This window comes from Rhinolophus sinicus, chromosome 8, assembly GCF_057876585.1.
Source record: "Rhinolophus sinicus isolate RSI-liver-muscle chromosome 8, RSI-T2T, whole genome shotgun sequence".
Classification (NCBI taxonomy): domain Eukaryota; kingdom Metazoa; phylum Chordata; class Mammalia; order Chiroptera; family Rhinolophidae; genus Rhinolophus; species Rhinolophus sinicus.
Window position 1 is genome coordinate 16,539,896 of NC_142508.1, and position 23,873 is coordinate 16,563,768.

Here is a 23,873-nt window from a genome sequence, read left to right on the forward strand (position 1 = left end):
CACTAGTTAGAAACCATTTAATACTATAAATTATCTTGGCGAGTACCTTCATAGTTCAGAAAACTATTTCTTTTAATGATTATTTTGTATAAGAAGCTGCATTGCTCTCAAAGTTTGCTCATTTTTAAAAATAGAACTCTAACGTATTTTAAGTAATCGACACTGTCAGGATATACTTATAGTCTTGTCAGTAACCAAAGGTCTAAGATTGAAGGTAATGACTTAGGGTGCCATCACCTTTTTCCAGCACTAAAATTGTTCCTGATACAGAAATACTTTCAAGCTAATTGTTCTCTGGGTACTTTTTGCTGCTAATTAACATCTCTTTTTACAGGATTCATGAATAAAATTTTCCATCCCAACATTGATGAAGCGTAAGTAACTTTTAAAAAATTTTTCAATCTTAGCAGCAACTGCTCTTGATTAGAGTTCTCTCTCTTAATTATACAAAAGCCTCAATTGTCTTTTTGGATTTTATCAGCAGAGGACTGTATAAATGGTCACTTAAACTGTAGAATCCAGGAATATGAAATGCTAAACCACTTAGTTCAAATTCTACTATGTTAGACTGCTTAGATTTTCCATTGTCATGAATGGGTCCTTCATTTCCCTTGGTATCTGCCTAGGATTGTAATATTCCACATTTCCGTTCTCTTTTTATAGACAGAATTCAGAAATCTGTTTTCAGTATGCAGATTTACAATTTTCAGCCCATAAAGTATTTCTCAATTTGTGAGAGTAAAGCAAACATGAGTGACTATAGTTTCATTTTGGTTATTGAATCTTAATTATCCCTTTCTTTCCTTCTAATATTTTATTTAGTGATATTTTTAAATGCAATACCAGTGCCTCCTATTTTGTTACTTCCAGTGCTGTTTTAGAATATGTGATTATTCTCCATTTTTTCCTTGTCACGCACTAAATTTTGATGTTTCGTGCGTATGCACACCATGGACATTGGGGGTATTCTGAACCCTGTGGAGTAGGTTGTATACATACGTCATGCCCAGTTGTCCTTTGATACTTCTGTGAACAAGATGTTCTCTTACGTAATTGCAACAGAGTTATCAGATTCCGGAATTGAATGCTAATACAGTACTTTGTAATCTACTGCCATACTCCAGCAATATACTTTTTAGCACTTTTTTCCCCATTCAGTAAAACATCCAGTCCAGGCTCATGAATTATTTCATTTAGTTGTCAGGTTTCATTAAACTACTTTAGTTCCTTAGCTTTTTATAAAATTGACATTAGTAAAGAATATAGACCAGGTATTTTATAGTAAGACTGTCCCTCAATTTGGGTTTGTCTGATATTTCCTTACCGTTAGACTCAGAGTATGCACTGCAGGCCAGAAAACCCCACAGTGAGATTATGCCCTGCTCTGGGCATCCTGTGAGAGGCACACAGGCCTTTGCCCCTGGTTACCAGTGTTCGGTCTTGTCACATGGTTAAGTTGTTGTGTTGTCTGCTGTCTCCATAGTATAGTTACTGTTTTTCTCTTTCAATCTGTAAGGAGACACATAAGACTTTGTATATATTCTGTTCCTCATCATACTTACCCCAATTGGGGTAAATCTATTAATACTTTTAAATCTTTTAAAGGTATTTTTCTTGATAAATAAAATTAGTTGCCAGATACATGCAACTAACTTTCTAATTTTTTAAAAAATGCCATTCTTTCCATCTGTTTCAGGTCAGGAACTGTGTGTCTAGATGTAATTAATCAAACTTGGACAGCTCTCTATGGTGAGTTTGGCCATGGAATATTTTTCAGAGATTTTGAGACACTGCCATAAAAAAAATGTCGCTTGGCTTTTCTTCTCTGATTTAAGATGTTTTGTTGGGAATGGGAGGGGATTTTGAAGGCCTGGATGGGAAAGTTTGATCAATGAAAAAAAAATTTCTCATGAGTTCAAACTTTAGTTTAGCAGAAATTTAAAATAATCTTGTGAGATTGTGAAATTAAGGTATAGTGATACACATATGCAGACATACGAATACATATGCAAACATTTTTAAATGTGTGTGTGTTCAGAATACATATTTATCTGTAATACCGTTTATTTTTAGGAAAGCTTTTAGGAATGTCCCTAGGAAATGACATGCTGTATTAAGGTGTTTGAGGGATCATGTTTCAAAGGCCTAAACGTCACTGTGAAGCAGAGAATAATTTAGCTTTTCCTTCAGTGCTGAAATCGGCATCTCTTACAGTGAATCAACAGTGAATTGCCTAGCTCTGCAAAATACTCTGCTAAATAGCACTGAGAGATATGGGGAGTATCAGACCTTCTCTCCCTGAGCTTGTAACTTGGCTGGGGAGGCTAAAACTATTTTAAAATATATTAAAGGTAATTAGGGATACAACAAATGAATCTGCTTATTCCCCCACATGTCCACATCGTCACACATCATAGACTGTCCCTGCTCTCGTGCCCCCACCCCACAGAGCTTCCGCTGAAGCTCCAGCTGAAAGTCATCTCTGGCCACTCTTACGGTTTATAGCTCTTTTTGTGGCCTGCATTTACTTTCTAGCTTGTGTTTGTCGCTATGCCTACATGTACTGTGCTACTAGATTATTTCCTGCCTTGAGAGCCAGTGGAGGTTCACGTCTGATTTGTCTTTGAGTCCTGGCCTTCCTAACACAGGGCCTCACACCAGTGTGTCTGAAAGAATGAGTGGTGCAAAGAGACAGTTGTGGAGAGGTCCGAGGAGAGGAGGGAAAGATCACTTTAGGCTGGGGTTAACCGGAGATGGCCTCCTCTTGTTGAGGACTTGTAAGACCTTTTAATGGTTGAAGGTACGTAAGACATCTTATTCCAGCCACAATCTGCGAGTCATCTCGCCAGACATCCTTGTACTAGGACGGTGTGTGAGAGTCCCCGAGGACGGCTGGTCACCCGCAGCACACCGTTAATCCTTGTTTTGTCCTCCTCCTGATTCTGCTGTTGAAAAATTATTTCCTCTGCCTGGACTTCTCTTCCCTAAGCTTCGTGTGGCTGGTCCCGTCTTTGCTCACCTCAAACATTACTTCTCAGAGAAACCTCCTTTCCTAGCCCAGTCCATCTAAAATAATACCCCTCCCATAGCACAGCACCCTGTTTTAAAAATCTGTCTTTAAAACCAGTATTTGTTTAGTGTTTATCTTGTCCTATTAGATTGTAAGCTCCACAAGAGCAGGGATTTTGTCGTGTGTATGTGTGTTGTGTGTGAGTGTACCCACAAACACAACACACACATGCACACAAGTGTCTAAAACAGTGCCTGGTATACAATAAGGGTTCAAATATTTGTTGAATTAATGAGTGAATTCATCATGCCCAGTACTATTTAGCATGAGAGGTTTAGGGAAGAGGCAACTTACAAGGAGATGGGGCAACAAGAAGGAACATATACTCTGAGGTTGATTAAATGAATTCCTTTTAAGATGTGTTTTTTGTGTGTTTTTTTTTGGTAAAAATGTCTCATGGCAGGCTGCCTGGAACATCTGATGTAATGATGTCTTTTCTTAAACTGCATTCACATTTTAGAGATGTACATAACAAAATACGACAAGCTGGTTCCAATTACAATAAAGTACGTTGGACATTAGTTTTACTAATTCTTTTACTATTGACCAGAAAAGCTTTGCTGATTCTCAAGTACCTCACATCTCAGAACAGATTTATTATTATTTTTTTAAATAATAGCTTCACTGAATTATAATTTACATACATAAAATTCACCTATTTAAAGTATGTAATTCAATAGGCTTTGGTATGTGCACAGTTATGTACAACCATTACCACATTCTCATCACCTCAGAAAGAAGCCACGTACCCTTTAGCTACCATACTCTTATCCCCCTAGCCCTAGGCAACAACTAATCTACTTTTTGTCTCAGATTTGCCTATTCTGGGCATTCTTTTTCTATTTCATATAATGTTTTCAAGATTCTTCCATGTTGTAGCATGTATCAGTACTTCGTTCCTTTTTATGGCCAAATAATATTCCATTATACAGATAACACATTTTTATCCATTTGTCAGATGATGGACATTTGGGTTGTTTCCACTTTGGGGCTATTACGAATAATGCCTATAAATATTTGTGCACAAGTTTCTATATAGACATGTTTTTATTTCTAGGGTATTTCCTAGGAGCAGAATTGCTGGGTGGAACTGTGGTAACTGTGTTTAACTGTTTGAGGAACTGACAGACAGTTTTCCAGCGTGGTTGTACCATTTTACATTCCCACCAGCAGGTATAAGATGTTCAGAACAGCCTTTACAGCAGAAGGCCAACAAAACTAAGGTTTCATCACGTCAGTAAGATGTTAGAATATGTTCTCATGTACCTCGCAAAGCATTTAGTAAGTAACGAATTAAACCTGACTGGTCAAAGTGAACTTTGATTTCTGTATTACATGTGTATGAGTTATTGTTAAGTGTTTTATAATACAAGAGCATGGACACACTAACATTACCGGTAAGTACAGGAAACTAGAGAAATATTTTTAGAATATAGTCAGAAGTATACTGTGCATGGGAGAATTGTTTTGACATTTTGCTCAAACCCAAATTTTCTTCATCAAAAAAATGTTAGAATTTTCTTTAAATTTAAAATGTGTGTATAAAAGTCCTGTTAGAAAGGATTGGTTCAAATTAACCGTGTTTCTTTTAGACTTATTTGATCTTGAGATCTAAACTAAATTTTTATTACAAACTGCTAAAGCCTCTGGCACTGAGGGTTCGTAACTTGTGAATTCTGAAATCACTCAAATTTCTTGCTGTGATTCTTGAGAGAATCTTAGTTCAGTGGACAAAAAAAATGTAATTTAATATGAAACAACTAATAGGAGAAAGTTGGCATATTAACACAAATATTCAACTGACACCCAAAATGCAACCAAAACTTGTTTCAACACCTCTACTATATAATAGGGTAAAGAATAGGGAATTACTTGTGAAATTTCCTACAATTAACTATGCCCCAGGGCATGTACTATGCAATGGATATACATATTTATACTGTAACAGCAATTGCAGTTGAAATTTCAGATTTATACTTATATAACCTGATAATAAACAATGCTCATGTTTGTAGTAAATTTAGTCCTCTATTCCACGCCCCACCTGCCAAAAGAAAATTGATTTCTGGTAGCCCATTTGACTTATTGCTTCTGTTTTCATCTTGTTTTTCTTTGCCAAGTATACAGGCAGTGTATTCATTCAGAAGCTCAAAATCCGTGTAATTATAATTTAATCACCCAGTGATTTTTACTTTTATATTATTTAACCTTGCAAGAGAGCTAATTACAGTGGGTAATTCGACTAATTTTGTAAAGATGCTTGTCATCAGTATGAAGTTACCTATTAAGTATGAAGTTTCTATTGTTACTCTCGTGACATTAAGAGGAAAGTAGCAGATGCCATCACAAAATTGATTCATTTTGGCTTCCTGTTTGATAGCATCTTTTTTTACATCCCTTCCTGCTCTTCCAGACAGCAGTGATAAAAGCTCTGGAAAAGTTAAAATGCAGCCAAGAGGATCTGGATTTCAGTTTCAAAAACAACTAATTTTAAAGATTGATGGGAGGAAAGTTCATTAAGCCATAGGTAGCTTTTTAGCTCCCCTTCTGTTTTTCAGTTTTCGTTTTTACTCCAAGATATATTTTATTCATAATTGTCTTTCCAACCGAAACTCCTGGAAGTTCAGGTACCTTCACTGCAATACGGCCTTAATTTCCCTCCCACCTTCTGGGCCATGCATACTTGTCCACCTGCAAGTTGTGTTTCTCTCTCCAACTTTCATTTTACTCATTTCTTAACTGACTTGGTAAATTACTTATTTTGTGGATTGAATTGTGGATGTGTAAGGTGGAAGACAATTTTCTTATAAAATCAGGCGGTTTATCATTTTATTCTCACTCTTAGGGTTGCTAGCCAATCGATTGGACACTCTTATTTTGGTGAGAAAACTCAACATTTGGGAAATTACTTCCCCTAGGTCTCGTGGAGAGTCAATGACAGACAAATGAAGTTGGACTACAGCCAAAGGAATGCTTCAGAGACTTTGAGATTAAAATTAAACAAGGAAAACAAAGTTTCTTTTCCTAGGCATCTAGAAAAGTTTAAACCATACATTTATTTCACAGTACTATGCTGTGGCCTATGAATTTAAGCTGCTAAATGGATGTAAACTTTCCCATGTTGGAAATACTTATTCCATCCAGTGAATCTTTCCAAACAATTCAAATTTTGGCTGAAGGTAACTGTATCTTAAAATTATGCTTTCTGTTGAATTCGTGTTTGCTAACTGTGTTTCTAGACATTTTAGTGTAGTTACACAGACACCAGGTATGTCTATCTGTCTGCCTGGATGATTGGCCAACAACTACTGTTTGAACAGGCTTGAGAGTGCAGTATTATTGATCCATCTAGGTGGGAATCACAAACATAATCCTGCCTTTGGAACAGCTGGATGTCATTATGAGTCTCCTAGAAAGGCCAGGTAGAGCAATTTCTTTCAGGCACTATAGGAGAAATGTCAACTGTAGTAAAGAAGAAATATGCTGAGTTTTGGATTTGATGGCTTCAACAGGACTTAGCTTCACGATCCATCCGTGTTATGTGTCTGCTTGGAGGTACTCAGCCGTGGGGTGGGTATGAGGCCCAAGAGTTTAATTAGCTATACACTTTAAAACAGGGTCCTTTGGGATTGAACGACTTAGTAGAAATTCTTTTAAAACACCACATTCACATTCACTGGTGGTCAACACTAGAACACTGGAGTGGTCCAGGCTTTGGATCATGGGACATGAACCAGACTGAGAAAGACAGCCACAACTCCATTCTACTTCCTTTGGGGCTGTAGTTTTAGGGCTCAGTCGTGATTATATGGATTTGTTTTCTCTCCATTTGTATGTGATCGCTTTGTATAGGTAGTCTTTCCCCATGCATGGCCACTTATCTTGTAATTGCGTGAAGTTGTTCTTTTTTGATGCTAAGGACAAACTAAATTATTGTCTAGTAATTAAAAACTTTAATAATGAGTTTTAGTATGACTAAGAATACCCAACTAGCTAGTTATATATTAACTGCCCTCATTTCTGGCAAGTTAATAACAAATCCTATTACCATGGTTTAGCTTTCAGTCTTTTAAGGTAAGCAGGGTTATACCAGGTTTGGACTAGGGTGACCTCTAAAGAACACCAAAGTAAGGTGGGAAGTGTTCTGAGATTGACGTGCCAACAAGGGGATTGTTTTTAATGAACAAGAACCTGTTTTCTTCATTCTAATACAAATAGTAGCATTCATTTTCTTCTGCAGTTCTGTACAGTTTAAATACATTGGGCGGGTTGGGGGGGAGCTGCAGTTAGGCAGTGGATGGGAGATGGTGTTCTAAGTTGGTGGAATGCTTTAAACTGTTCCACGTTATGTAACTCCACGCCTCTGGCTGTTGATCTGGCGTTTAGTAGAATATAGCCGGTCGTCGTCCAGGGTTTAGTACTCGACACCTTTGACATTGCTCTTTCCCACATAGAACAGAAATACCTGTTTCTAGGTTGGAATACTTAAAAACTGTAATGCTACCACTAGCAAGATGCAGTATATCATGCATATTGCAAAAATCCTTCAAAGGTCTAACTACTAATTTCTGTTAATTCCTACTAATTGCCCTTTGTTTTGAGAGGTGTGAGGAGGGAGGCTTTGTTTTTTGCCTGCATGACCCTCTTCATGAGACCTCATTCTGTCTTTAAAAGATTGCCGTGGACTAACATAAGAACATACATACATCTGATGAGTTCAGACTTCGTGTATATTTTATCCATAGAAGACTTTCTCAGTTTAGTAACTGGATACATTCTTGAATTTATAGTCTAGCAGATTGGTGGCTGGATCTATTACTCCATTAGCAGCGTGTTAGCATTCAGTAAACCAAATATAGCATGGCAAGCCGTGCGGCCAACTGGTTCTGTGCCCTGGTACCACAGAGTCTTAGTGGTGGCCTGCTCCAGCTCGCCACACACGTATGCCCTCAGAACAGCCAGAGAAGCAGGCTTTTCCTCATTAAAGCCGGGTTAAATCCGTTCTCGTGGAGAACGTTATTTTTAATCCTAACGCCGTTTCTTTGAAGCCCTCCTGTCTGTCTGAGGGCATTGGCTGTACTGACGGTCTCAAGGGCAAGTCTGTCTTCTTTTAGGGCCCAGGGCTTAGCATGTCTTTTTCACACATCACTGCTTGTCAGATGCAGTGCTGCCCGTCTGGCTCATGAGGTGCATAGGTTTCTGACTCCTCCTTGTGGGACATAGAATTTTACTGTTTCTTAGTGTTCACAAGACTGAGCAGGAGAAAGTAAAAACACTCAAATCCATTAAGATCGCAACTTCTTAGAGGCTGATAAACGAGTAGAAAAGTGAAGATCTAGTAGTTAACCTAAAATTATTAAATAACTGAAGGAAATCTGGAAATTTCATTTCCCTGTTTCAATCTCATTTTAAAAATCGGCTACATGTATATTTGTGTATGTTTCATATATATATATATATATAGTAGATAGTAGATAACACACACACACATACACACACAATACTTGTTGAATACATGAAATGGAATTTTATGGTTGGGTTTTATTTTGAACACATAAATTCATGACTTGCTTAGCAGTTCATGATGAATTAATTACAATTCCCTGTAAGATGAGCAAAAGTCAACCAATGCTGATTTTCTGTAGTAAATCAAGGATGTGAATAATGTGGTTGAAATTCCAGGTGATCCCAATTTATTTAGCCATTAGTTGTAACTATAATGGCCAAAAGCCCAGGGCAAGAGATCCGTGTAAGTCAGAGCAAATCATCAGTTCTGGATGCCCAGATGTTGGTCCACCTTTTTACCTCGATAATTGTGAGCTTTTTCTTCCCCTCCTTTCAGCCCTGCTCCCTATTGAATTACAGAACAGTTAAGTACCTGTGGCTAGCTCAGGGATTCTCAGCTTGGGAAACCAGGGGTCTTCCTCCGGGGGAGGGGCCCAGTGAAATACAAGTTTGTTTGGATAACATGCTTCTGGAATATGAGGAGTTGGGAAGGCAAACAAGAGGAACTTGCTCTTGAAGAGAATGACCTGAGTGATTGTTTTAAGGAAGCTGATTACAAAGACAAGAGTTTATAGCCTGGAAGGCCCATTAGGAGATGGTTGCCCTGATCCAGGCCGGGAATGGTATGCTGGCCTTGATGTAGTCACGTGCCAGGGGAAGCAGAAGAGGAACTAGATGCGTTTTATTAAGACAAGTATCGAGTCTGGGAAACTGATACATGGAAAAAAGGAGGAAAGCCCAACTATGGTCTTTCCAGAAGTTTGGGGCCAAGGAACAAGGCGTTGGAGTCAGCCTAGCTATTAGGAGAAAGGAATAGGGTTTTAGGGAAATAATTTTAGACATGTCAGGTTTGATTAAGACTGGAAATACAAAGGATAGGGCGGCCGGTTGGCTCAGTTGTTAGAGCACAATGTTCGTAACACCAAGGTTGCCTGTTCGATTCCCACATGGGCCAGTGAGCTGCGCCCTCTACAACTAGATTGAAAACATCGACTTGACTTGGAGCTGATGGGTCCTGGAAAAACACATTCCCTAATATTCCCCAATAAAAATTAAAAACAAAAAATACAAAGGATCGATTAGAAAGATTTTGTAGTTATCAGCATAGACTTATTATAAGATGATGAGCTTCCCAGAGTAAGAGTGTATGAGGCTAATTCTTTTTTTCTTTTTTTTAATTAAGTGTGATTTTTCCAGGACCCATCAACTGCGAGTCACGTAGCTGTTTCAATCTAGTTGTGGAGGGCACAGCTCACAGTGGCCCATGTGGGGATCAAACCGGCGACCTTGTCGTTAAGAGCTCGCGCTCTAACCAACTGAGCTAACCGGCCACTCCATGAGGCTGTTTCTTAAAATACAAATACCACAGAATTCACACTACTGTGCAAGTGGCTGATGTCTTTCCAAACAATTTTTTCAGTATGTTATCTGTTTGGCTTTAAAAAGAAGGAACCCAGGGCCCTGGACATCTGGGGGACAAAGAGTAGAATTAGAAAAGGGGGTAGGATAGGTGGCATTTGAGAAGGGAGCAGTGGCAGTGCCTGCACTGTGTGATGGTTGTGTTCCGTGAGTTACAGCTCTTTGCGTGTTACATCAGAAAAACAAATGAAGATTATGCAAGTGAAAGCCTCTGAGAGGACTGCCTGCTTGGTAATAGGGGTTCCTGGTGGGGCAGAGTACGTGAAGCTTTGGGCGGCCCACAGGGTTTTAACCTGAAGATAACAGGCTTTACAGAAGTTGCCATTTTAATTTTCAAAGGAAATAGAGAAAGAAGAAATAACTTATGGTCACTGGTTCATAAACAGCCAAGAATAACACATGAGATGTGTGATTCATTCCCTCTCGTGTTTTCCCCTTTAAACAATGCGCCATGTTTTTGTGAGTCACCTGGTAGAGTGGCTTTACTTGAAGAATTGGTGCTTTTTTTTTTTTTCCAGTGTGACTCATTTTAATTAACATGTATTCCTCGATGAAATTTCTACTCTAAGAAGATGACATATTTGTATTAATATTTTAGTCTAGTCCTTTGATGCAGTTTGAAGTCTGTTTTTTATAGTCATTTTTAGTCATGTGTAATTCTTCCTTGTAAGGAACTGCAGTGTTATACTTCTCTTTTTGCTGATGAAGAAATTGAGATGCAGAGAGAAAGAGACCTGCCCAAGGTCAAAGAGCAAGTCAGTGGAAGGCCTGAGATTAGACTTGTGGTCTCCAGGTTTTTCCTCTTGTTCACCACTAAGGAGCCAGCATCCCTGTTGCTGGGGACAGTTCAGCCTGATGGAATTTGCTCTACCCGATGTCACAGTGTGTTAGGTGTAGCCCTCACCATTTCCTCTACCCTAAAGCAGCCCTTTAGTCCCCCTCTGAAAGGGATCCACTTTGGAATACCTCCCCCTGGAGGAAGTGATGGTTACTTGAAGGGTGTGCAGAAAAGAACCGTGAAAGGGTCAGGGCAGGCCACTCAACTAGAGCCTCTTCAGCTTGGCTGCCAAGACATTTTCTTGAGCCAAAGAACCCACAAGCAAATAGCCCTCTTCCCCTTTGGTCTCTGGGGATAGGGGGTACATAGGGTAGGTAGTGTTTCCTGGCTGTGTATTTACAGACAGACAGACAGACAGACACACACACAGACACACACACACACACACACACACACACCAGCCAATCCTAAATCAGAATCTCTGAGGTGGGTATGAGGCCTCAGCATGCATATTGTGTAACAACTACCAGTAATTCTGGTGGACAAAAAGGCAGGACCAAAATTCTCTCAAAGACCATTGCTTTTGAATGAATGGGGTAAATGATGCTGCCTTTGATAAGAGAGTATGATCTGAATGTTTCAACAATCAAGGATTCTTTTATTTGTTTGAGACGTACCTAGGCAGAGCCCCTTACTGGGGCTTGAAAACCTTCAAAGTAGTGAGGAAGGGTATAAAATATGTTCCTGGAACACGTGAAACTCCTAGTTATGAAAACATGTTGTCTGCAATATTTCTTGAGTCCGGAAGCACTTCTGAACCTTATTTAAAGTGAATACAACCAGGACTTTATTTTTTTAAAGGTTTGATTGCTGCATGGTAGGTAGGAACACTCAGCTGCTCATCTTTCTGAGCAGTACCTGAGAGAGGATGTGGCAAGAGAAGCCCCATTCACTGTGTGCAGGTATCAGAACTTCCTGTGGTTGAGCCACTTGAACACAAGCACACTGGGAAATACCAGACATTTCGACCACAGACGCCTGAAACACTTCGAGACCATCCTGCTGGCCTTGAACTTGTGGCCACCTCTGAGGGTATTTTGATGCCGAGATGTGGGGAGCTTGTGCCCTCACAAAAGTTAAGACAGTATTCACGTTATGCATTATCAGAGGTAGCATAGTGGATAGGCCCAGGTTTGCAACCCAGCCCCTTGAGCAAGTTACTTAACCTCTCTGCCTCTGTTTCCCCATGTGCAAAACAGAGATAGTAATGGCAGCTGCCTCATTGGCTCTAGTGAAATTAAGTGTGTTTGTGAAGTGTCAACATGCCTGGCTTGTAGTCCCTGCTGTGTAAGCGTCTGTTGCTGCTGCCACTACTGTTACTATTACCAGTGTTACTGTAACTCTTACTAACTCTGATCTGGGATCATGTTCAGTTTGTAAACTTCTACACCCCTTGTTTTTTCTTCTTAATTTCCTTACCTTTTGGCATTTTCTACCACTGCCTTAATAACCTGCCTACTCAGGAATAAGAGGAAAAGAAATTTTTCAGACTTGTCATGTGTTACATGTCAAACATATGTAAAAGTGGAAAGGACATGTTTATAGGAAAATGCTATTTTTAAAGGTAAAAAAAGTAAAGTCATTTGCAGTGTGAGAAGTAGAAATTACAAGCCTATTGCCCTGACATAACTTAAATATCATATATATATGTGTATATATATATATATATGTGTGTGTGTGTGTATATACACACACACACACATACACACACACACACACTGTACAGTTTTAATTCTAGAGGACATACCATTTTATGGACTTTCTCCACCCAGCATTAAGGCGGAAATATTCTTCTCTGTCCTTTAGCCTTTACAAATAGTTTAAAAAAAAAAAAAAACAGTTTTCAAATCTTTGTTTTCAGTGGTTTTGTACCGTGAATAATTGTTGGTTTGTTGAGTATGTTTCTTCCTTTTTGAAAAAATTATAAGTACAATAGCAGTGAAAATCTTACTACAGATGGTTGGGGGTTATCTTGGAAGGTCATTTGGTGGTGGAGGGGTTCTTGTTTTGTTTGCTTTTTTGACGAGGAATCTCTGCATTTGTTTCCTGGTACATGGGAATCTCACTGTAATCTGGTTCGTTGGAAAGTTAGCTTTATGAAGGTGAGAGAGCCCCAGTCCATGTAATAACACCAACCTGCCGTGTGTCAGTAACACGTGAGAACAGGACTCGCCGTGTAGGACTCGCCATCACATCACTTCGAGACCTGAACCGTCCAGTACGAGATCTACTGTCCTCATGTCGTTATTTAAATTAATGAGAATTAAATGAAATGAAAGATTCAGCTCCTTACGGGCACACTAGCCATAGTTCATGTGGTCGATAGCCACGTGTTGGGTGGGCAGCTGAAATACAGAACATTTCCATCGTTGCAGAAAGTTCTGTTGAATAGTGCAGCTCTAGCTAATTCTCTCTGACCACTCCGTTCCTTAACCTGACGAGGGAGAGCCACCTCCTGTTTCTAGCGTTTTCTGGAGCAGACGTCGGCAAACTTTGGCTGCCTGTTTTTGTATATAAAGTTTCACTGGAACACAGCCACACCCATTTGCTTACCTATTTATGGCTGCTTTTGTGCTACCACAGCAGAGCTGAGTGGTGAGTAGTTGTGACAGACTAAATGTGGCCCATGAGCCTAAAGCATTCACTGTCCCTATACAAAAAGTTGGCCATCCCCTCTCATCTAGACCAGGGTTTCTCAGCCTCAGCACTATCGACATTTTGGTCCGTGTAATGACTCGTCGTGAAGGGCTGTCCAGCGCATTGAGGGGTGTGGAGCAGCTCCCGGGCTTTGCCCCCAGAGATGCCAAGAGCAGCACCACCTGCCCCCCTCCCCTAACCAGTTGTGACAACCCAACATTTCTCAGACATTGCCAGATGTCCTCTGGGGGGCAAAATCACCCCTGGCTGTGAGACCCATGAATCTAAAGTGATGTGGCTTGACAAAATGTCCATTTATAATACTGTTCATTCTACAAAGAAAAAAATCCATTAAAAGGGCAGAAGAAATTGGTTTTTCTGCTCCTGTACATTAGCATTCCCTCCAGAAACGGAAATGTTTCTTATAACGTGATAGAGTAACGAGAGTAGGGCAGAGAAATGGAAACACAAGGTCCCAAAGTTCACTGTCTGCTAACTGAGGGGCAAATAGGATGGAGGTTACAGCAGCTCTGAAGTTATGGGGACACGTGGTTTTTTCTACAGGTTTTCAGGGCCTACTTGATAAAATATTACGTGACTGCAGGGTTTGAGTTAACTGTGTCTGTAGATGTCATCTGGAAAGAAGGGAGTTAATGTTTATTAAAATGATAATAAATGCAGTAAATTAGGACTTATCTGACTTATTATTTATGATTTTAAGTGGTCCATATTGTTTCCTACCCTCATTACCCAGAATAATTGAAAAACGGGTTACATTTACGTCCATTAGAAGTTACAAGAATTGAATTAAACATCAAGGCCTATAAAATTGTGTTCAGTTCTTTTACAATCTGGTGCTTGAATGCCTTTCAGAGTGGGGCTTTTCAAAGCTATAGAAAAGGGTGATGTTAAGAGAGTACTTATTTTGTAAGAATGTAGAGTGCTGTAGATTATTGGGGTACGAGTTTTAATTAATGTAGTATTTGTAAAGTCTCAGAAAATAGAGTGAATTAGAATTGGGACAATTGCCTTTCAGAGTGACTATCAGGTATATCTTTACCTGGTTCTTCAAATTAAATTAATTTTTTTTTAATTGGTGTTGAAAGGAACATGTAAGGAAGACCCCCATGTAACAGAGCACACTTATAGGAACACCTCCGTGTGTCCAGGAAGGGAAGCGGTTCTGACCCGAGTTAGTGAATTTCAGGTGAACGTGCTTGTTCTGTGCATGATGCATTTCTGCTTGTTTTTTCAGATCTTACCAATATATTTGAGTCCTTCCTGCCCCAGTTGTTGGCCTATCCCAACCCCATAGATCCTCTCAATGGTGACGCTGCAGCCATGTACCTCCACCGACCAGAAGAATACAAGCAGAAAATTAAAGGTGAGAAGGCAGCTAGTTTAACCTGGAGACAGAAGAACTTAAGTCTGTTGGGCTTTGATCATTGAAAGCTCTTCTCAGTTGCTAACAGTGTTTCTTAGGTCTAAAAAGAGACAGCCTCTGTAGTTCCAAGGGTCAGAGACGACCTTTGGAAGGCTGGAGGTACCGGTACAGAAGAAGGGAAGGAGAGAGAGCGAAAGGAAAGATGAGAAAGTGGAAGCCTTCCCTGTTGGGTGGTAGTAGATGTAACCCTGCCAGAAATCTCTGTGGACACCTGTCTACAAGAACCTTTGCTTCCATTTGCTTCCTCTTGTAAAATTAGAAAATTGGACTTGAGAATAAAGTATTAATTGGAAGGTATAATCTCACATTTGTTTATAGACAGTATCATCCTGGCCCTTGAGGAAAGCAGTTAATTTTGGGAGTTGGGAAAGAATAGCCAAATTCATCATTAGACTTTCTAAAAAATTAAAAAAATATATATTTTTTATAATTTTACCTACTGATTTAAAAAAACAAACAAAAAATCCAGCTGGCTTCTTTTCTTGGTCCCATACTAATTTACTATTACTTTGGGAAGTTTATTTCTAGGCTCATTTCTCCTCTACAGCAGATACCTGGCCCCAGTTCCCTGGTGCAGGGTTTTTCTGTTAACACTTGGAATGTGCTATCAAAGTTAGAAATGTTAGTGATGGTAACACAGTTTCCTCATCCTTTAGGATTTAGACTCCTATGTTCCCATTCTTAAGCAGTTTACATGCTAATGGAGCATGAATTTCATGAAAAGGAAAATAGGCTGCAAAAGAATACCTCACGCTTCATACAGATTTACCGGAGTTCATCGTGCTCTTTTTAGCTCTGTGCGATTGAGAATTTCAGAGTGAAAAGTCTAGATACATAAAGTGCCACCAAAAAGGTAAAGAATTCAGAGCCCATGAAAATCGGCCTGTTCTCCTTAACGTGTGGCAGGCACTGGTATCCACCCCGTTTTAGCACCACTTGCCCATCTGCAGAGCAGTTCAGAACAGCAAAGTGTGTGGCCCCTCAGGTACATCTGCCAGCGATGGCAGTAGAAATGATTTATGGGAGCTCGAGTATTCAGGCCTTTACTCTTCACTCTGAGGTGTGAGACAAATGGGAGCCTTTGGGGCTACTGGCTGAACATGGTTTTCCTCCTGTGTGTTTTCTCACTCTTCCCTGGTCTCTATAGGGTATTGTCTGGTACTTTTGTTGAGATAAAGTAGAAATAAGTCAACTCTAGTTAATGTACTTAGGTTTCAGGTACCTTGCAAATTACTGTCTAATTTATGCAGCAGAATATCTACATAGTCAAACAAATATATACTTCAGGAAAAAGGCAGTCAGTTTCAACCAGATAAAAATCTCTGTTATGAGACTGTATTAAAAATTTGACAAAGGAATCATTTAACAGTATCTGCAATCCACTGATACCGTGGTGCAGACGGAGCATATTTCTGTAGTTCTTCTATTCATTGTGGCCCAGCAGTTTAACACTATTCCTGTTTTAGTATATATCTGCTGTAATCCATTTGTATCTTAGAATGGCTAGCTCTAGCTTAGGGAGCGCTAGCTTTCTGAAATGTTAATGTTGGCTATCATTTTGTCTTCCTTAGTAACCTGAGAAAATCATGGCTGTCAGACCTGAGCTCACCCCAACTTCCTACTGTACCTTTGTGTTTGTGTGTGTGTGTGTCCATCTCCATCTTTTTTTTGTTCCCTCCTACAGGAGATGAGAGATGCCCTGTCTTATTCCTCAGACTCACTCCCCCACAACCTGACCGTATTCTCCCATTTATCCCCTTCCTTCTGGTTCCTCCTCTACCCCCAGACTATCAGAGGTACCCCCATTTTAGAAGCCTTTTCCTGCTCCTGTAGACTCCTTTAGGAGTCTTGTTATTTATTTCCTTTCATTTTCAAACTTCTTGCTTTCTTGCCGTAAACTCCTAAGGTCTAGTTTCTTTCCCCTCCTTTGCTGAATCTGTGATCTAATTTCTTCCTAATCTTTGGATCTTTATCAAGACCTGTTTTCCTGAATCTCTCTGTAGCTTTGATATTTTACCTCCTACTTTTCTGAAAACTTTTTCATTGCATTCGTAAACGTGTTCATTCTCTTTAAGATTCGGGCCTTCAGCCCCCGTTTTCCTCCCCCACCCCTTGAGAAGCCTCTTCACCCCTCACAGCTTTAGATGATTCTCTCCACGTAGATGATCCTCCAAAATGTGTGTCTAGGCGTAACCTCTCTCCCAGGCTGCCCACCGGACATTTCCAGGCCTGACGTCACATGTCAATGTATGCATCCCTCTTTACCGTGCTCATTAATCAGCATTCATATTGAGTTGATGCTGTTTTGTCTTGTGAATATTGGACTGTCTGTAGGATGGGGCATCATTGGAGCTGTCTGAAGATACGTCATTTTCCTGAGTGGCATCTTAGCTTGCCACGCCAGGCTCTCTGCTCCATCTGCCTTTACTCCTCTGAATGCATCAGTATGTGACAAGCAGATTGGATATGTTGCAGATACCAATATATTCACTTCCTTAGGGAAAGTTTCAGCCCTACAGAAAAACAGAATAGCTTGACCATGTACCCACTACCCAACTATAGCTAAATCTGTACGTTTTGCCTTATTTGCTTCAGATTTTTTTTAAAGAAAGGAAACAAATGTAGATCTCTCTTAATGTGTTTTAACATCCCAGCCACTTCCTTCCCTCTCTGTGCTTTTGGCCGTTTCCCCTGGGATGGCGTCTGACAGAGCTCCTGCAAGGGCAGTGGAGATGTGACTCCTTCCTGGCTCTCGGGCTGGAGTCTCTCCCTTTACGCTTCCCTCTGATGGCACTTAGAGCTAACTGCCTTCTCTCTGTGTCCTGCTTGCTAGACCATGCTCTTCGTTTTCCTCTCCTGAAAGGCTTTGTCCCAGTCATCACTTAATACATATCTAAATGTTTCCTTGCATTTACTTAAGGCCAATAGTACCAAGTTACAGTGTCAGGGAACAATGACAAAGTGCAGCCACTAATTTCTACAAAGGAACAAAGTAGCCAGCCCACGAGAAAATTTCTAAGGCTTCGATAAACATTTCTCTTCATTCTAAAAGGTAAACTAAGGTCAGTTCCTACCTACTCAGAGGCTTTTTTTCATCTCATCATCTGTGTAAAATTGTATTATGAATTTGTAGTACTCTAAGTCGGAGGCCTGCTAACTTTGCTTGTACAATGCCAGATTTGACCACATACAGTCTCTCACCTACTCTTCTCTTTCATTTTTTCTTTTTCTTTTTTTTTTAACAACTCTTTAAAAATGTAAAAAAATATTCTTAGCTAGGTCCCTGCACTAAGTTATTGCAATTTGGTAGGCCTGTGTGGCTATTTACCTTATCTTCCTCTTGCATTTAGTCCCTGTAACTCCATGGGAAGAAAAACAAAGCTTAAGGACGTGAAGATATGTTTTTCTCTTGCCAGCATTATGAACAGGATTCTGAGTGTCTTGTCACTTCATATTGTGTATAGGCTATTTACTTGAGAACAGTATGCCCTTAGAGATTTTAGGAAGTTTAGTTGTTTATTCAGCAGTTCTTAAATTTTGTTGTTGGGTGTTTTTTTTCAACCAGCAGATTCAGCCTAGGCTATAGCAGCATAAATCTTCAGGTAAATAATACATGGTAAAGTCACTGAGGCTAGCTGTGTCTCCAGATAGCAGCTCATTCCTGAGCAGATTGAGAGACTGTTTTTACCAGCTGCTTCAAAAACCTGACAAGTGGATCTGTTTAGACTAAAATCTATTCCTAAAATAATAGATTTGGGCTGACTATAATTATATAATTGCAAATCTAAAAATGATGGGGGATTTCCTTATAAATTACTATGGAATCATAATTAGTCTGGTGCTATTTGGGAGGTGAATAGTTTTATTAACTTAGAAAGTAAAAAGAAAGTGCAGGGTTCACATTTCCGCAATCCATCACGTCGGGAGCTGGGCGCCATATTGGTAAGCCAGCAAGGAAGGAGTCAGGGCAGCCTGGCTGAGAACTGGAGGCGCTGTAACATCGTCCTGGGTGTCTGCCGGCCTTCCTGTGCTTTCAGCCGAGGCCCGGCTTGGTCAGCTGCCTTGTACATGTCCACTCGGGGTGTTCATCCACCTGGTGGAGGGGATGGCCCAAGGAGTTCTAGGACGGCCATGCAGTTTATTTATTCCCCTGCAAATCGTGTGTTCTGCTTTGCCTCTCTTACTAAGGGGGCAAGATGCATAAACTCCCACATCTTCCTGTGGGATGTGCCCCTTAGCTTTCATGACCATGTAACTGTCGTCTTTGTTACACCAGCATATAAGGAAAGCTTGCACCTCCCTGGGACTTGCCGGCTTTGGGGTCACTGAAGCACATGCCTGCCTGTTCACTGCCCTTGTGTTTTCTTTACCCCCGCCCCATGCAGAGTACATCCAGAAATACGCCACGGAGGAGGCACTGAAAGAACAGGAAGAGGGCACCGGTGACAGCTCGTCGGAGAGTTCTATGTCTGACTTTTCGGAAGATGAGGCCCAGGATATGGAGTTGTAGTAGAAAAAGCACCTGCTTTTCAGAAAGACTATTATTTCCTAACCATGAGAAGCAGACTATAATATTCATATTTAAACAAAGCAATTTTTTTTATTACTAAACCAGGTTTTTATGAATAATAGCATTGATATATATATATTATATATCACCCTTTAGATCTCGATTTCTTGGTCATTTCTCAACCTGAGGTGCATAGCGACCCCCACATTCCATGTAGGCAGCCGTCTGCGGCCCGAGTGCATGCGTTCCTAGGTCCATTTGGCCAAGGCAGCCTCCGTGCTACTGAACTGTCAAAAGAAATAGCCGCTCTCATAGATAGACTGAGTGACAATAACAGGAAAAAGTTGCTTCTTTTGTTGATGGTTCCAAAGAAACAAACCAAACCAACCAGCTCTTGGATGTGAAGATAGAATAGTGCTTTTTCCAAATGGAAAGGGAAAAAACGGGGGAGGAGAAGGCCTGCTCTGGGAGCTTTTAGAGCCAGCCACGTGAGAAGCAGAGCTGCTCCTGCCTGAGAGCCCTGCCTAGGTGGCCCCATTTCTGTGGAGTAACAGTATAAAACAGGGAGCTAATTGGAGTAGTGAAACGTAAAACCATTTTTTGGCTCGGATTTTCAGTACATTTTTATATGTAGATTCCTGCCCTTCTCGCTGCCTGGCCCTGCAGCCACGAGTGTTTTGCTTTGGAGAACCTTGGGGAAGTGTTTTCTGAACCTGATTCTTTTTCATGGGGTAGAGCTTGTAACCCAGACCTTTTTGGAGGGGACAGGACAGGAAGAGAAACGGGACTGGAAAGATGTTTCCTCTGATCCAGCACGTACGGAGTCACATCCTCAGCCTTCTGGTGGCCATTTTGAGACCGCTACCCTGGACTAAGCTTTAAATTTGAAGGTGATTGTGGGTTATTTTTGTTTTGGGGATTTGGTGGGGTTTTCTGTTTGTTTTTGGTGTGTGTGTGAATTGTGCTTAGACAGGTTGCAGATTTAATCTTCACCTACCAAGAGATGGCCTCCTCCTTGGACAGCCGCTCAGTGGACCATTAGATTCGGGAAGAAGGACCCGTCTGGTGGCTGGGACTCCTGGGGACTCGCATTCACGTTTCAGTTGTGTTTTTCCTTCTGCTGCTGCTCTTGGCAGCCGCCTGGTCATCATCTGCTTGTGGGAGTGGGAAGTGGATATTTTAGACCCAACACACATTCTAAATTTCAAATGAGTAATAATTGGAACAAATAAAGGTTCTTGTACCCAAAGTGACTCTACATGGGGAAAACAAACACAGCTTTTTTCAGAGTGACTGAAGAGGAGGAAAGGATTCAGATATACGATGTAGTAGTAAGACAGGTTTTGAAGGAAGAAAATCTCCTGTGTATGTTAAGAGGAAATCAGACCGTTTAAAATGCCTGCTAATCAAATGTTTACTCAGCTAACCATATGTCCAGGTGCTGGCAGAGTTCCCTTCAAATCTGCGTGTTGCCTGCTGAATTTGGAGAGCTCTCGACAGCACCTCTGCTCTTTTTGTGCCGCAACCAATTTGACAAGAGCATAATTAGCCAATCCTAAAACCTAAAGACAATTTTTGAACGTCCCACTGGGATGGATAATTTTTCTTTCTGATGTGTGTTTTTAGTTTAGAAGTGCTATATTCCACAAGATTTGAGTCGGTGAGGTTGGAAGATACTTTTTTTTTTTTAATTCAAAAAGCACAATCAGTCTTTTCTTTGAAAATCTATATAAAGTACAACTTGCTTTTAGCATGATTATTTTCCTAAATAAAAAAAAAAGCAAAGAATTTACTTATTTTATGTTAATGACGGGCATGAAGCAAAAGGTTTTCTTTAATAAAAACAATGTAAGGTGCAGTTCTGTAGGGCTTTGGTTAACTGTACTGAGTTGTCTGTCTAGCATCTGTGGCCTGTGGGAAGGGTAGTATTAACTATTTAACATGTAATGGTGTACTTTCACTCTTATCTAGCACGTTGTCTTCTCAGTACTGTGGGGGAGGGAGGGTCTCTGCTGGCTTACCTGCTGAATTAGCAGTTTGCTTGTGCTGTAACCGTTACTGTAGGTGCGACTTAGGGTAGGCTTAAAGTGCTGGGTGGTGATTTGAGTTCAAACAATAAAAAATTGTATTTTTTCAATATGGTATAAACAGTAGTGTTCTAAATACCTTTAAAAAAAAAAAAAAAGTCATGTCCAGATAATAATTGCTTTAAATCTTGTCCGAAAAACTAGTAGAACCAAGTTTAGGGAAGGTATGTGAGCAGTGCCACAGCTCTGCTCCCCAACTAAATTCATGTTTCTCTAATGAAAAGACATCAGCTTGCCTGCGATTGAGAGCTCCAGCACTAGAAATCTGGTGGTGCAGAATTCCCAAATAAAGGCTTGTGGGGGGAGGTTGCAGGGGTTAAGAAATAGATCTGAGTATGGCTGGTGTGTGTGTGTATGTGTGTCCACCATCCAAGTCTGTGATGAAGGTCATTAGGCTTCTCTGTTAGAACTGGAAGCTTCTGGAATTGCTACCCAAATCACACTGTACTCTCTCATTCTGTGCAAATCTGTCCCATCGGGCACTAACCTTGGTCTCATGCATGTCTTTGGCTCTATGTGGGTCTTTTCCTCTCCACTGCGAAACTGACTTTTGATGAGTTGAAGAGAATCCCTTCTTAGGCTAACTTTTGGTCCCTTCCCTGTCCTGGGAGAGGAAGGAGGTAGAAGACCATACTTACAGGTGCAGAGAGAATGGAATAAGGCCTGGCTATGAATCCGAGGACTCTGAGCCCCCAATAATTGATGATAGAGTAAGGCTGGGGCCAGGGGCGTTACCATACCAAAGCTTTTCCAGATTGTCCCATCACAACACTCAGACAAGCCCCTCAGAAAGGCTGAACATTACTGCTTGAAGGTGTGGTGGTAAGTCAGAGTTGTTTCTGGCAGTCTCCCTTTCTTAGTTCCTCCAGTTTGGAAATCCTTCCTTGCAGTTTACCAGCGCAGGCCATTCTTTGTCCCTGTTAAGTGACTGAGCTCCGACTCCCGCCAAACCCCAGTAAGCAGGATGGCTGCAGCATTGAGGCCGCTGCTCTGCAGCCCCAACACGGGGCCTTGTGGGCTGCGATGGTGGCAGCCAGCCAAAACGCTGGCCTTGTCACTCTTCCAGTCTTCGGTCTCATTGCCCTCCTTGAGGTTACTGTGCAGTTTCAACCAGCATTTTATACTCCTGAGATAATTGTCAGAAGTTGCCATGCATCTCTCCAGTACCTAACATTTTTCTTCCACTTCAAAAGCTGTTCTAATTGCCAACTGGCTGATCTAAGCTCCTGGAGAGTGTCTCCCCTCAAAGGAATGTTTTTCCCTCCAGTCTCCCTGAAGCCCTCTTGGCCTTGGCCTGACACTTGCTTTTCATTAGGCCTCTTATTGGGATGGCTGAGAATCATGAAAGACAGATTCTCTACTAGCCTCCATGGGTCAGTTTCTAGACACCAAGTTTCTGGGAACTAACGTTTGATTTTAAATGGCATGTGACCCCTCTGGGTTCTAGGGACTCAGTGAGAAAAGCGAAAGTCTAACAAAAGTTAGCAAAGAGTTTTATTCCATCACTTCCTAACTGAGTTCACAGCCTTGTTGACTGAAATCAAATCATTTCTGATTGGGCACAAAGACTTGCGTTTCTTTGGACTTCTGAATCCATTTTTATATGTTCTGGCCGCTGAACACCTTGGCGATTCCATTAGGGACTGGCTGGAGTGGAGGCCCCTTGGGGCAGGGGGAGCTACCAGCCCTCCACTCACCTGAGAAAGGGCCAGGACTCTTAATTCAGCAACTAGTCGTCTTGGCTGTGGGCTTGGGAAGAGATGGCCATTATTTACTGATTGTATTTGGTACATATTGTGTGATACTTGAAGAGCTAAAAGGGACTTACCAGCCCTTCTTTGAAATCTAAGCTTTTGATCACTTATTTTTTCCTCGCCCTGTCTCCCTCCCTCCCACCTGTTTCCTTGCATTGTGATGATCTAGTGGGCACTTCTGTCAACAGGACAAATGCCTCCTCTGACTATAACCTCTTAATAGTTGTGTATAATGAAAACTGTAAACTTTTTTAAATAAAATGTGTATATACCTTGGCAAATGGCTGGACCTTGATGAATGAGATAATAGCCCCCATGGTTACTCAGACTGTGTTAAATGTCCTTCCTGTTCATCTGACTCCACTGAGCAGCAGAGTGCATTTTGTTTTTTGTTTTTTGGACGAGGACGCTCTTACAAGGCAGGTGACTGGGTTAGGTGGGAAAGGCTGTCACGTAGGCAGTAATAACCAAGAGCCCTGCCTACAGAGGCCTGTCCTGGCGCAGCAGGTGACTGCTGGCTGTAAACGGGGCTGGCTGATGGGCTTCACCAGAGCTCTAAAACGCCACCTCTTCTGTGACTTCCTGTAGCCTGACAGTCCCAGGAGGACC

General features: G+C 41.0%; 1 protein-coding gene across 3 annotated transcripts in view; it reads left to right on the plus strand.

Annotated features, from left to right (window-relative positions):
• Window positions 1–23,545, plus strand: part of UBE2H (ubiquitin conjugating enzyme E2 H) — a 94,909-nt gene extending 71,364 nt beyond the window's left edge. For 2 of the 3 annotated variants that reach the window (XM_019751331.3, XM_019751336.3), the window contains 4 exons: window positions 335–374; window positions 1,697–1,749; window positions 14,725–14,853; window positions 19,299–23,545. In XM_019751331.3, coding sequence (XP_019606890.1) covers window positions 335–374; window positions 1,697–1,749; window positions 14,725–14,853; window positions 19,299–19,423 — 347 coding nt within the window. In that variant the 3' untranslated portion in view covers window positions 19,424–23,545. The remainder of the gene's footprint in view (window positions 1–334; window positions 375–1,696; window positions 1,750–14,724; window positions 14,854–19,298) is intronic. The other variant, XM_074315611.2, reaches the window with a different exon arrangement.
• Window positions 23,546–23,873: the final 328 nt, after the last annotated feature.